At 41.4% G+C, this 15,619-nt stretch overlaps 1 protein-coding gene across 1 annotated transcript in view; it reads left to right on the top strand.

Annotated features, from left to right (window-relative positions):
* The window catches only part of LOC139399427 (transferrin receptor protein 2-like), a gene marked incomplete at its 5' end in the record, with an annotated part of 37,037 nt that extends 24,464 nt beyond the window's left edge, over positions 1 to 12,573 (top strand). Inside the window, 2 exons of the mRNA XM_071144836.1 lie at positions 10,123 to 10,263; positions 11,599 to 12,573. Coding sequence (XP_071000937.1) covers positions 10,123 to 10,263; positions 11,599 to 11,841 — 384 coding nt within the window. The remainder of the gene's footprint in view (positions 1 to 10,122; positions 10,264 to 11,598) is intronic.
* Positions 12,574 to 15,619: the final 3,046 nt, after the last annotated feature.

The raw sequence follows: 15,619 nt of genomic DNA, 5'->3' as shown, positions 1-15,619 counted from the left end.
ATTCCATAGGGTTATTTATCTCTAACTACACTAGTGATGTCCCATTCCATAGGGTTATTTATATAGTGATGTCCCATTCCATAGGGTTATTTATCTCTAACTACACTAGTGATGTCCCATTCCAAAGGGTTATTAATCTGTCCCTACACTAGTGATGTCCCATTCCATAGGGTTATTAATCTGTCCCTACACTAGTGATGTCCCATTCCATAGGGTTATTAATCTGTCCCTACACTAGTGATGTCCCATTCCATAGGGTTATTTATCTCTAACTACACTAGTGATGTCCCATTCCATAGGGTTATTTATCTCTAACTACACTAGTGATGTCCCATTCCATAGGGTTATTAATCTGTCCCTACACTAGTGATGTCCCATTCCATAGGGTTATTAATCTGTCCCTACACTAGTGATGTCCCATTCCATAAGGTTATTTATCTCTAACTACACTAGTGATGTCCCATTCCATAGGGTTATTAATCTGTCCCTACACTAGTGATGTCCCATTCCATAGGGTTATTTATCTCTAACTACACAAGTGATGTCCCATTCCATAGGGTTATTAATCTGTCCCTACACTAGTGATGTCCCATTCCATAGGGTTATTTATCTCTAACTACACTAGTGATGTCCCATTCCATAGGGTTATTTATCTCTAACTACACTAGTGATGTCCCATTCCATAGGGTTATTAATCTGTCCCTACACTAGTGATGTCCCATTCCATAGGGTTATTAATCTGTCCCTACACTAGTGATGTCCCATTCCATAGGGTTATTAATCTGTCCCTACACTAGTGATGTCCCATTCCATAGGGTTATTTATCTCTAACTACACTAGTGATGTCCCATTCCATAGGGTTATTTATCTCTAAATACACTAGTGATGTCCCATTCCATAGGGTTATTTATCTGTCCCTACACTGGTGATGTCCCATTGCATAGGGTTATTAATCTGTCCCTACACTTGTGATGTCCCATTCCATAGGGTTATTCATCTGCCCCTACACTAGTGATGTCCCATTCCATAGGGTTATTAATCTGTCCCTACACTAGTGATGTCCCATTCCATAGGGTTATTTATCTCTAACTACACTAGTGATGTCCCATTCCATAGGGTTATTAATCTGTCCCTACACTAGTGATGTCCCATTCCTTAGGGTTATTTATCTCTAACTACACTAGTGATGTCCCATTCCATAGGGTTATTAATCTGTCCCTACACTAGTGATGTCCCATTCCTTAGGGTTATTTATCTCTAACTACACTAGTGATGTCCCATTCCATAGGGTTGTTAATCTGTCCCTACACTAGTGATGTCCCATTCCATAGGGTTATTAATCTGTCCCTACACTAGTGATGTCCCATTCCATAGGGTTATTAATCTGTCCCTACACTTGTGATGTCCCATTCCATAGGGTTATTCATCTGCCCCTACACTAGTGATGTCCCATTCCATAGGGTTATTAATCTGTCCCTACACTAGTGATGTCCCATTCCATAGGGTTATTAATCTGTCCCTACACTAGTGATGTCCCATTCCATAGGGTTATTTATCTCTAACTACACTAGTGATGTCCCATTCCATAGGGTTATTTATCTCTAACTACACTAGTGATGTCCCATTCCATAGGGTTATTTATCTGTCCCTACACTAGTGATGTCCCATTCCATAGGGTTATTAATCTGTCCCTACACTAGTGATGTCCCATTCCATAGGGTTATTCATCTGCCCCTACACTAGTGATGTCCCATTCCATAGGGTTATTCATCTGCCCCTACACTAGTGATGTCCCATTCCATAGGGTTATTAATCTGTCCCTACACTAGTGATGTCCCATTCCATAGGGTTATTTATCTGTCCCTACACTAGTGATGTCCCATTCCATAAGGTTATTTATCTCTAACTACACTAGTGATGTCCCATTCCATAAGGTTATTTATCTCTAACTACACTAGTGATGTCCCATTCCATAGGGTTATTAATCTGTCCCTACACTAGTGATGTCCCATTCCATAGGGTTATTTATCTCTAACTACACTAGTGATGTCCCATTCCATTGGGTTATTAATCTGTCCCTACACTAGTGATGTCCCATTCCATAGGGTTATTTATCTATAACTACACTAGTGATGTCCCATTCCATAGGGTTATTAATCTGTCCCTACACTAGTGATGTCCCATTCCTTAGGGTTATTTATCTCTAACTACACTAGTGATGTCCCATTCCATAGGGTTATTTATCTCTAACTACACTAGTGATGTCCCATTCCATAGGGTTAATAATCTGTCCCTACACTAGTGATGTCCCATTCCATAGGGTTATTTATCTATAAGTACACTAGTGATGTCCCATTCCATTGGGTTATTAATCTGTCCCTACACTAGTGATGTCCCATTCCATAGGGTTATTTATCTATAACTACACTAGTGATGTCCCATTCCATAGGGTTATTAATCTGTCCCTACACTAGTGATGTCCCATTCCAAAGGGTTATTTATCTCTAACTACACTAGTGATGTCCCATTCCATAGGGTTATTAATCTGTCCCTACACTAGTGATGTCCCATTCCATAGGGTTATTTATCTCTAACTACACAAGTGATGTCCCATTCCATAGGGTTATTAATCTGTCCCTACACTAGTGATGTCCCATTCCATAGGGTTATTTATCTCTAACTACACTAGTGATGTCCCATTCCATAGGGTTATTTATCTCTAACTACACTAGTGATGTCCCATTCCATAGGGTTATTAATCTGTCCCTACACTAGTGATGTCCCATTCCATAGGGTTATTAATCTGTCCCTACACTAGTGATGTCCCATTCCATAGGGTTATTAATCTGTCCCTACACTAGTGATGTCCCATTCCATAGGGTTATTTATCTCTAACTACACTAGTGATGTCCCATTCCATAGGGTTATTTATCTCTAACTACACTAGTGATGTCCCATTCCATAGGGTTATTTATCTGTCCCTACACTAGTGATGTCCCATTGCATAGGGTTATTAATCTGTCCCTACACTTGTGATGTCCCATTCCATAGGGTTATTCATCTGCCCCTACACTAGTGATGTCCCATTCCATAGGGTTATTAATCTGTCCCTACACTAGTGATGTCCCATTCCTTAGGGTTATTTATCTCTAACTACACTAGTGATGTCCCATTCCATAGGGTTGTTAATCTGTCCCTACACTAGTGATGTCCCATTCCATAGGGTTATTAATCTGTCCCTACACTAGTGATGTCCCATTCCATAGGGTTATTCATCTGCCCCTACACTAGTGATGTCCCATTCCATAGGGTTATTCATCTGCCCCTACACTAGTGATGTCCCATTCCATAGGGTTATTAATCTGTCCCTACACTAGTGATGTCCCATTCCATAGGGTTATTTATCTGTCCCTACACTAGTGATGTCCCATTCCATAAGGTTATTTATCTCTAACTACACTAGTGATGTCCCATTCCATAAGGTTATTTATCTCTAACTACACTAGTGATGTCCCATTCCATAGGGTTATTAATCTGTCCCTACACTAGTGATGTCCCATTCCATAGGGTTATTTATCTCTAACTACACTAGTGATGTCCCATTCCATTGGGTTATTAATCTGTCCCTACACTAGTGATGTCCCATTCCATAGGGTTATTTATCTATAACTACACTAGTGATGTCCCATTCCATAGGGTTATTAATCTGTCCCTACACTAGTGATGTCCCATTCCTTAGGGTTATTTATCTCTAACTACACTAGTGATGTCCCATTCCATAGGGTTAATTATCTCTAACTACACTAGTGATGTCCCATTCCATAGGGTTAATAATCTGTCCCTACACTAGTGATGTCCCATTCCATAGGGTTATTTATCTATAAGTACACTAGTGATGTCCCATTCCATTGGGTTATTAATCTGTCCCTACACTAGTGATGTCCCATTCCATAGGGTTATTTATCTATAACTACACTAGTGATGTCCCATTCCATAGGGTTATTTATCTGTCCCTACACTAGTGATGTCCCATTCCATAGGGTTATTTATCTCTAACTACACTAGTGATGTCCCATTCCATAGGGTTATTAATCTGTCCCTACACTAGTGATGTCCCATTCCAAAGGGTTATTTATCTCTAACTACACTAGTGATGTCCCATTCCATAGGGTTATTAATCTGTCCCTACACTAGTGATGTCCCATTCCATAGGGTTATTAATCTGTCCCTACACTAGTGATGTCCCATTCCATAGGGTTATTAATCTCTAACTACACTAGTGATGTCCCATTCCATAGGGTTATTAATCTGTCCCTACACTAGTGATGTCCCATTCCATAGGGTTAATAATCTGTCCCTAAACTAGTGATGTCCCATTCCATAGGGTTATTAATCTGTCCCTACACTAGTGATGTCCCATTCCTTAGGGTTATTTATCTCTAACTACACTAGTGATGTCCCATTCCATAGGGTTATTAATCTGTCCCTACACTAGTGATGTCCCATTCCATAGGGTTATTAATCTGTCCCTACACTAGTGATGTCCCATTCCATAGGGTTATTAATCTGTCCCTACACTAGTGATGTCCCATTCCATAGGGTTATTTATCTATAACTACACTAGTGATGTCCCATTCCATAGGGTTATTAATCTGTCCCTACACTAGTGATGTCCCATTCCATAGGGTTATTTATCTATAACTACACTAGTGATGTCCCATTCCATAGGGTTATTTATCTCTAACTACACTAGTGATGTCCCATTCCATAGGGTTATTAATCTGTCCCTACACTAGTGATGTCCCATTCCATAGGGTTATTTATCTCTAACTACACTAGTGATGTCCCATTCCATAGGGTTATTTATATAGTGATGTCCCATTCCATAGGGTTATTTATCTCTAACTACACTAGTGATGTCCCATTCCAAAGGGTTATTAATCTGTCCCTACACTAGTGATGTCCCATTCCATAGGGTTATTAATCTGTCCCTACACTAGTGATGTCCCATTCCATAGGGTTATTAATCTGTCCCTACACTAGTGATGTCCCATTCCATAGGGTTATTTATCTCTAACTACACTAGTGATGTCCCATTCCATAGGGTTATTTATCTCTAACTACACTAGTGATGTCCCATTCCATAGGGTTATTAATCTGTCCCTACACTAGTGATGTCCCATTCCATAGGGTTATTAATCTGTCCCTACACTAGTGATGTCCCATTCCATAGGGTTATTAATCTGTCCCTACACTAGTGATGTCCCATTCCATAAGGTTATTTATCTCTAACTACACTAGTGATGTCCCATTCCATAGGGTTATTAATCTGTCCCTACACTAGTGATGTCCCATTCCATAGGGTTATTTATCTCTAACTACACAAGTGATGTCCCATTCCATAGGGTTATTAATCTGTCCCTACACTAGTGATGTCCCATTCCATAGGGTTATTTATCTCTAACTACACTAGTGATGTCCCATTCCATAGGGTTATTTATCTCTAACTACACTAGTGATGTCCCATTCCATAGGGTTATTAATCTGTCCCTACACTAGTGATGTCCCATTCCATAGGGTTATTAATCTGTCCCTACACTAGTGATGTCCCATTCCATAGGGTTATTAATCTGTCCCTACACTAGTGATGTCCCATTCCATAGGGTTATTTATCTCTAACTACACTAGTGATGTCCCATTCCATAGGGTTATTTATCTCTAAATACACTAGTGATGTCCCATTCCATAGGGTTATTTATCTGTCCCTACACTAGTGATGTCCCATTGCATAGGGTTATTAATCTGTCCCTACACTTGTGATGTCCCATTCCATAGGGTTATTCATCTGCCCCTACACTAGTGATGTCCCATTCCATAGGGTTATTAATCTGTCCCTACACTAGTGATGTCCCATTCCATAGGGTTATTTATCTCTAACTACACTAGTGATGTCCCATTCCATAGGGTTATTAATCTGTCCCTACACTAGTGATGTCCCATTCCTTAGGGTTATTTATCTCTAACTACACTAGTGATGTCCCATTCCATAGGGTTATTAATCTGTCCCTACACTAGTGATGTCCCATTCCTTAGGGTTATTTATCTCTAACTACACTAGTGATGTCCCATTCCATAGGGTTGTTAATCTGTCCCTACACTAGTGATGTCCCATTCCATAGGGTTATTAATCTGTCCCTACACTAGTGATGTCCCATTCCATAGGGTTATTAATCTGTCCCTACACTTGTGATGTCCCATTCCATAGGGTTATTCATCTGCCCCTACACTAGTGATGTCCCATTCCATAGGGTTATTAATCTGTCCCTACACTAGTGATGTCCCATTCCATAGGGTTATTAATCTGTCCCTACACTAGTGATGTCCCATTCCATAGGGTTATTTATCTCTAACTACACTAGTGATGTCCCATTCCATAGGGTTATTTATCTCTAACTACACTAGTGATGTCCCATTCCATAGGGTTATTTATCTGTCCCTACACTAGTGATGTCCCATTCCATAGGGTTATTAATCTGTCCCTACACTAGTGATGTCCCATTCCATAGGGTTATTCATCTGCCCCTACACTAGTGATGTCCCATTCCATAGGGTTATTCATCTGCCCCTACACTAGTGATGTCCCATTCCATAGGGTTATTAATCTGTCCCTACACTAGTGATGTCCCATTCCATAGGGTTATTTATCTGTCCCTACACTAGTGATGTCCCATTCCATAAGGTTATTTATCTCTAACTACACTAGTGATGTCCCATTCCATAAGGTTATTTATCTCTAACTACACTAGTGATGTCCCATTCCATAGGGTTATTAATCTGTCCCTACACTAGTGATGTCCCATTCCATAGGGTTATTTATCTCTAACTACACTAGTGATGTCCCATTCCATTGGGTTATTAATCTGTCCCTACACTAGTGATGTCCCATTCCATAGGGTTATTTATCTATAACTACACTAGTGATGTCCCATTCCATAGGGTTATTAATCTGTCCCTACACTAGTGATGTCCCATTCCTTAGGGTTATTTATCTCTAACTACACTAGTGATGTCCCATTCCATAGGGTTATTTATCTCTAACTACACTAGTGATGTCCCATTCCATAGGGTTAATAATCTGTCCCTACACTAGTGATGTCCCATTCCATAGGGTTATTTATCTATAAGTACACTAGTGATGTCCCATTCCATTGGGTTATTAATCTGTCCCTACACTAGTGATGTCCCATTCCATAGGGTTATTTATCTATAACTACACTAGTGATGTCCCATTCCATAGGGTTATTTATCTGTCCCTACACTAGTGATGTCCCATTCCATAGGGTTATTTATCTCTAACTACACTAGTGATGTCCCATTCCATAGGGTTATTAATCTGTCCCTACACTAGTGATGTCCCATTCCAAAGGGTTATTTATCTCTAACTACACTAGTGATGTCCCATTCCATAGGGTTATTAATCTGTCCCTACACTAGTGATGTCCCATTCCATAGGGTTATTTATCTCTAACTACACAAGTGATGTCCCATTCCATAGGGTTATTAATCTGTCCCTACACTAGTGATGTCCCATTCCATAGGGTTATTTATCTCTAACTACACTAGTGATGTCCCATTCCATAGGGTTATTTATCTCTAACTACACTAGTGATGTCCCATTCCATAGGGTTATTAATCTGTCCCTACACTAGTGATGTCCCATTCCATAGGGTTATTAATCTGTCCCTACACTAGTGATGTCCCATTCCATAGGGTTATTAATCTGTCCCTACACTAGTGATGTCCCATTCCATAGGGTTATTTATCTCTAACTACACTAGTGATGTCCCATTCCATAGGGTTATTTATCTCTAACTACACTAGTGATGTCCCATTCCATAGGGTTATTTATCTGTCCCTACACTAGTGATGTCCCATTGCATAGGGTTATTAATCTGTCCCTACACTTGTGATGTCCCATTCCATAGGGTTATTCATCTGCCCCTACACTAGTGATGTCCCATTCCATAGGGTTATTAATCTGTCCCTACACTAGTGATGTCCCATTCCATAGGGTTATTTATCTCTAACTACACTAGTGATGTCCCATTCCATAGGGTTATTAATCTGTCCCTACACTAGTGATGTCCCATTCCTTAGGGTTATTTATCTCTAACTACATTAGTGATGTCCCATTCCATAGGGTTGTTAATCTGTCCCTACACTAGTGATGTCCCATTCCATAGGGTTATTAATCTGTCCCTACACTAGTGATGTCCCATTCCATAGGGTTATTCATCTGCCCCTACACTAGTGATGTCCCATTCCATAGGGTTATTCATCTGCCCCTACACTAGTGATGTCCCATTCCATAGGGTTATTAATCTGTCCCTACACTAGTGATGTCCCATTCCATAGGGTTATTTATCTGTCCCTACACTAGTGATGTCCCATTCCATAAGGTTATTTATCTCTAACTACACTAGTGATGTCCCATTCCATAAGGTTATTTATCTCTAACTACACTAGTGATGTCCCATTCCATAGGGTTATTAATCTGTCCCTACACTAGTGATGTCCCATTCCATAGGGTTATTTATCTCTAACTACACTAGTGATGTCCCATTCCATTGGGTTATTAATCTGTCCCTACACTAGTGATGTCCCATTCCATAGGGTTATTTATCTATAACTACACTAGTGATGTCCCATTCCATAGGGTTATTAATCTGTCCCTACACTAGTGATGTCCCATTCCTTAGGGTTATTTATCTCTAACTACACTAGTGATGTCCCATTCCATAGGGTTATTTATCTCTAACTACACTAGTGATGTCCCATTCCATAGGGTTAATAATCTGTCCCTACACTAGTGATGTCCCATTCCATAGGGTTATTTATCTATAAGTACACTAGTGATGTCCCATTCCATTGGGTTATTAATCTGTCCCTACACTAGTGATGTCCCATTCCATAGGGTTATTTATCTATAACTACACTAGTGATGTCCCATTCCATAGGGTTATTTATCTGTCCCTACACTAGTGATGTCCCATTCCATAGGGTTATTTATCTCTAACTACACTAGTGATGTCCCATTCCATAGGGTTATTAATCTGTCCCTACCCTAGTGATGTCCCATTCCAAAGGGTTATTTATCTCTAACTACACTAGTGATGTCCCATTCCATAGGGTTATTAATCTGTCCCTACACTAGTGATGTCCCATTCCATAGGGTTATTAATCTGTCCCTACACTAGTGATGTCCCATTCCATAGGGTTATTAATCTCTAACTACACTAGTGATGTCCCATTCCATAGGGTTATTAATCTGTCCCTACACTAGTGATGTCCCATTCCATAGGGTTAATAATCTGTCCCTAAACTAGTGATGTCCCATTCCATAGGGTTATTAATCTGTCCCTACACTAGTGATGTCCCATTCCTTAGGGTTATTTATCTCTAACTACACTAGTGATGTCCCATTCCATAGGGTTATTAATCTGTCCCTACACTAGTGATGTCCCATTCCATAGGGTTATTAATCTGTCCCTACACTAGTGATGTCCCATTCCATAGGGTTATTAATCTGTCCCTACACTAGTGATGTCCCATTCCATAGGGTTATTTATCTATAACTACACTAGTGATGTCCCATTCCATAGGGTTATTAATCTGTCCCTACACTAGTGATGTCCCATTCCATAGGGTTATTTATCTATAACTACACTAGTGATGTCCCATTCCATAGGGTTATTTATCTCTAACTACACTAGTGATGTCCCATTCCATAGGGTTATTAATCTGTCCCTACACTAGTGATGTCCCATTCCATAGGGTTATTTATCTCTAACTACACTAGTGATGTCCCATTCCATAGGGTTATTTATCTGTCCCTACACTAGTGATGTCCCATTCCATAGGGTTATTAATCTGTCCCTACACTAGTGATGTCCCATTCCATAGGGTTATTAATCTGGCCCTACACTAGTTTCTCTGTTTTGGAGGGACACTCCCCCACGAGGGACACTCCCCCACCGAGGGACACTCCCCCACCGAGGGACACTCCCCAAGCGGGATGGCTAAGGAGGGCTATTAGTCTAACTCTTCTCCCTCTCCCTCCAGGCTCGTGGTCTCTCTCCTCAGTGGGTGTTCAGTGCTAGAGGAGACTACAGCAGAGCAGCTGAGACCCTGCAGGAGGCCATACTGAACTCTGATGTACAGGACGAGACTATGACACGCATTTACAACACACGCATGATGAGGGTAGGTAGGGGATAGCTGTGTCTGTCTCTGTCTGTCTGATTCTCTGTCTCTCTCTGTCTGTCGGATTCTCTGTCTCTCTGGTGGTCTGTGTATACCAGTCAAAAGTTTGGACATACCTACTCATTTAAGGGTTTTTCTTTATTTTATACAATTGAGATGGTTTGGGATGAGTTGTACCGCAGAGTGAAGGAAAAGCAGCCAACAAGTGCTCAGCATATGTGGGGAACTCCTTCAAGACTGTAGGAAAACCATTCCTCATGAAGCTGGTTGAGAGAATGCCAAGAGTGTGCAAAATTGTCATCAAGGCAAAGGGTGGCTACTTTGAAAAATCTCAAATATGTTTAACACTTTTTCAGTTACTACATGATTCCATGTGTGTTATTTCATAGTTTTGATGTCTTCACTATTATTCAACAATGTAGAAAATAGTAGAAATAAAGAAAAATCCTAGAATGAGTAGGCGTGTCCAAACCTTTGACTGGTCCTGTATATATGTAATGTGTGTGTGTGAGGGTTTATATATATATAGATCTATATATATAGAGATACACTACCGTTCAAACGTTTGGGGTCACTTAGAAATGTCCTTGTTTTTAGAAAGAAAAGCATTTTTTGGTCCATTAAAATAACATCAAATTGATCAGAAATACAGTGTAGACATTGTTAATGTTGTAAATGACTGTTGTACCTGGAAACAGCTAATTTATAATGGAATATCTACATAGGCGTACAGAGTTCCAATGCCACGTTGTGTTAGCTAATCCAAGTTTATAATTTTAGAAGGCTAATTGATCATTAGAAAACCCTTTTGCAATTATGTTAGCAGAGATGAAAACTGCTGTCCTGATTAAAGAAGCAATAAAACTGGCTTTCTTTAGACTAGTTGAGTATCTGGAGCATCACCATTTATGGTTCTCAAATGATCAATTAGCCTTTTAAAATGATAAACTTGGATTAGCTAACCCAACGTGCCATTGGAACACAGGAGTGATGGTTGCTGATAATGGGACTCTGTACGCCTATGTAGATATTCCATAAAAAATCTGCTTTTTCCAGCTACAATAGTCATTTACAACATTAACAATGTCTACACTGTATTTCTGATCAATTTGATGTTATTTTAATGGTCAAAAAAAAGCTTTTCTTTCAAAAACAAGGACATTTCTAAGTGACCCCAAACTTTTGAACGGTAGTGTGTATCTCAATGACTTCCTTAGATAATGTGTGTTTTTATATAATATATATATATATATATATAATGTGTGTTTTTATATAATATATATATATAATGTGTGTATATATACAGGATGTAATGTGTGTAACGTGTCTCTACAGGTAGAGTATTACTTCCTGTCCCAGTACGTGTCTGTGGTTGAGACTCCGTTCCGTCACGTTTTGCACGGTCGGGGGGAACACACTCTGAGTGCTCTCACCGAACACCTTTCTCTACTGACCTCCGACCCCAGGCGCTTCAACGAGGCCCTTTTCCGACGGCAACTAGCCCTGTTCACCTGGACACTGCAGGGAGCCGCCAACGCTCTGAGTGGAGACATTTGGAACATAGACAATGTCTTCTAACATAAACACATGTAGAGATGCATACACACACGCACACACACACACACACTATACACACACACACACATTACACAAACACACTATACACACTCTATCTCACCTCTCTGTCCTGTCAGTATTTCTGGTGTAGGCAGACAGACACCTCTCTGTCCTGTCAGTATTTCTGGTGTAGGCAGACAGACACCTCTCTGTCCTGTCAGTATTTCTGGTGTAGGCAGACAGACACCTCTCTGTCCTGTCAGTATTTCTGGTGTAGGCAGACAGACACCTCTCTGTCCTGTCAGTATTTCTGGTGTAGGCAGACAGACACCTCTCTGCCCTGACAGTATTTCTGGTGTAGGCAGACAGACACCTCTCTGTCCTGACAGTATTTCTGGTGTAGGCAGACAGACACCTCTCTGCCCTGACAGTATTTCTGGTGTAGGCAGACAGACACCTCTCTGCCCTGACAGTATTTCTGGTGTAGGCAGACAGACACCTCTCTGTCCTGACAGTATTTCTGGTGTAGGCAGCTATAGTCCAGTCTACTGCATAGGGCTCTAGTCCAGTCTACTACATAGGGCTCTATTCCAGTCTACTGCATAGGGCTCTAGTCCAGTCTACTACATAGGGCTCTATTCCAGTCTACTGCATAGGGCTCTAGTCCAGTCTACTGCATAGGGCTCTAGTCCAGTCTACTGCATAGGGCTCTAGTCCAGTCTACTACATAGGGCTCTATTCCAGTCTACTGCATAGGGCTCTAAGTCCAGTCTACTACATAGGGCTCTATTCCAGTCTACTGCATAGGGCTCTAGTCCAGTCTACTGCATAGGGCTCTAGTCCAGTCTACTGCATAGGGCTCTATTCTAGTCTACTGCATAGGGCTCTAGTCCAGTCTACTGCATAGGGCTCTAGTCTAGTCTACTGCATAGGGCTCTAGTCTAGTCTACTGCATAGGGCTCTAGTCCAGTCTACTATATAGGGCTCTATTCCAGTCTACTGCATAGGGCTCTAGTCCAGTCTACTGCATAGGGCTCTATTCCAGTCTACTGCATAGGGCTCTAGTCCAGTCTACTGCATAGGGCTCTATTCCAGTCTAGTGCATAGGGCTCTAGTCTAGTATACTATAGGGCTCTAGATCAGTCTAGTGTACTACATAGGGCTCTAGTCTAGTATACTATAGGGCTCTAGACCAGTCTAGTGTACTACATAGGGCTCTAGTCTAGTATACTATAGGGTTCTAGACCAGTCTAGTGTACTATATAGGGCTCTAGACCAGTCTAGTGTTCTATATGGGGCTCTAGACCAGTGTATTATAGGGCTCTAGACCAGTCTAATGTACTATATAGGGCTCTAGACTAGTATACTATAGGGCTCTAGACCAGTCTAGTGTACTATATAGGGCTCTAGACCAGTATACTATAGGGCTCTAGTCCAGTGTAGGGTACTATATAGGGCTCTAGACCAGTATACTATAGGGCTCTAGTCCAGTGTAGGGTACTATATAGGGCTCTAGACCAGTATACTATAGGGCTCTAGTCCAGTGTAGGGTACTATATAGGGCTCTAGACCAGTCTAGTGTACTATATAGGGCTCTAGACTAGTATACTATAGGGCTCTAGACCAGTCTAGTGTACTATATAGGGCTCTAGACCAGTATACTATAGGGCTCTAGTCCAGTGTAGTGTACTATATAGGGCTCTAGACTAGTATACTATAGGGCTCTAGACCAGTCTAGTGTACTATATAGGGCTCTAGACCAGTATACTATAGGGCTCTAGTCCAGTGTAGGGTACTATATAGGGCTCTAGACCAGTATACTATAGGGCTCTAGTCCAGTGTAGTGTACTATATAGGGCTCTAGACTAGTATACTATAGGGCTCTAGACCAGTCTAGTGTACTATATAGGGCTCTAGACCAGTATACTATAGGGCTCTAGTCCAGTGTAGGGTACTATATAGGGCTCTAGACCAGTCTAGTGTACTATATAGGGCTCTAGACCAGTATACTATAGGGCTCTAGACCAGTCTAGTGTACTATATAGGGCTCTAGACCAGTATACTATAGGGCTCTAGTCCAGTCTAGTGTACTATATAGGGCTCTAGACCAGTATACTATAGGGCTCTAGTCCAGTGTAGGGTACTATATAGGGCTCTAGACCAGTATACTATAGGGCTCTAGTCCAGTGTAGGGTACTATATAGGGCTCTAGACTAGTATACTATAGGGCTCTAGACCAGTCTAGTGTACTATATAGGGCTCTAGACCAGTATACTATAGGGCTCTAGTCCAGTGTAGGGTACTATATAGGGCTCTAGACCAGTATACTATAGGGCTCTAGTCCAGTGTAGGGTACTATATAGGGCTCTAGACCAGTATACTATAGGGCTCTAGTCCAGTGTAGGGTACTATATAGGGCTCTAGACCAGTATACTATAGGGCTCTAGTCCAGTGTAGGGTACTATATAGGGCTCTAGACCAGTATACTATAGGGCTCTAGTCCAGTGTAGGGTACTATATAGGGCTCTAGACCAGTATACTATAGGGCTCTAGTCCAGTGTAGGGTACTATATAGGGCTCTAGACCAGTATACTATAGGGCTCTAGTCCAGTGTAGGGTACTATATAGGGCTCTAGACCAGTATACTATAGGGCTCTAGTCCAGTGTAGGGTACTATATAGGGCTCTAGACCAGTATACTATAGGGCTCTAGTCCAGTGTAGGGTACTATATAGGGCTCTAGACCAGTATACTATAGGGCTCTAGTCCAGTGTAGGGTACTATATAGGGCTCTAGACCAGTATACTATAGGGCTCTAGTCCAGTGTAGGGTACTATATAGGGCTCTAGACCAGTATACTATAGGGCTCTAGACCAGTGTAGGGTACTATATAGGGCTCTAGACCAGTATACTATAGGGCTCTAGTCCAGTGTAGGGTACTATATAGGGCTCTAGACCAGTCTAGTGTACTATATAGGGCTCTAGACTAGTATACTATAGGGCTCTAGACCAGTGTAGGGTACTATATAGGGCTCTAGACCAGTCTAGGGTACTATATAGGGCTCTAGACCAGTATACTATAGGGCTCTAGTCCAGTGTAGGGTACTATATAGGGCTCTAGACCAGTATACTATAGGGCTCTAGACCAGTGTAGGGTACTATATAGGGCTCTAGACCAGTATACTATAGGGCTCTAGTCCAGTGTAGGGTACTATATAGGGCTCTAGTCCAGTGTAGGGTACTATATAGGGCTCTAGACCAGTATACTATAGGGCTCTAGACCAGTCTAGTGTACTATATAGGGCTCTAGACCAGTATACTATAGGGCTCTAGTCCAGTGTAGGGTACTATATAGGGCTCTAGTCCAGTGTAGGGTACTATATAGTGTACAGGGTGTTATTTGGGATTGCTTTTGAGCGTTAATCTGTGTGATTCTTTAGTATTTCCTCTCCATGACGACCTGGTTGCTCCTCCATGGCTGATCCCCAAATGGCTCCCTATTGCCTTTATAGTGCACTATATGACACCCTGGTAATGAGTGTAGTGCGCTCTATAGGGAATAGGGTACCGTTGGGACTCACCCTATAGGATCCTGTTACTTCTATAGACACTGACCTAGGATCAGTTTTGTACTCTCTCTGCCTGGTGGTCAGGCTTAGAGTGGTGCAGGGTGATCTGGTCCTAGATCAGCCCTTAGGGTTAGTAACGACCTCCAGGTTTCTGATGTAACAGTGATTATCGGGGGCAGTGACTCCCATAATTATGACAGTTATACAGTACTGTCCTCCAATCAAACAGCA

This window comes from Oncorhynchus clarkii, unplaced genomic scaffold (genome assembly GCF_045791955.1).
Source record: "Oncorhynchus clarkii lewisi isolate Uvic-CL-2024 unplaced genomic scaffold, UVic_Ocla_1.0 unplaced_contig_9261_pilon_pilon, whole genome shotgun sequence".
Taxonomy (NCBI): Eukaryota; Metazoa; Chordata; class Actinopteri; order Salmoniformes; family Salmonidae; genus Oncorhynchus; species Oncorhynchus clarkii.
The sequence above is the reverse complement of the archived record's forward strand: the minus strand, read 5'-3'. Positions and strand labels throughout refer to the sequence as shown.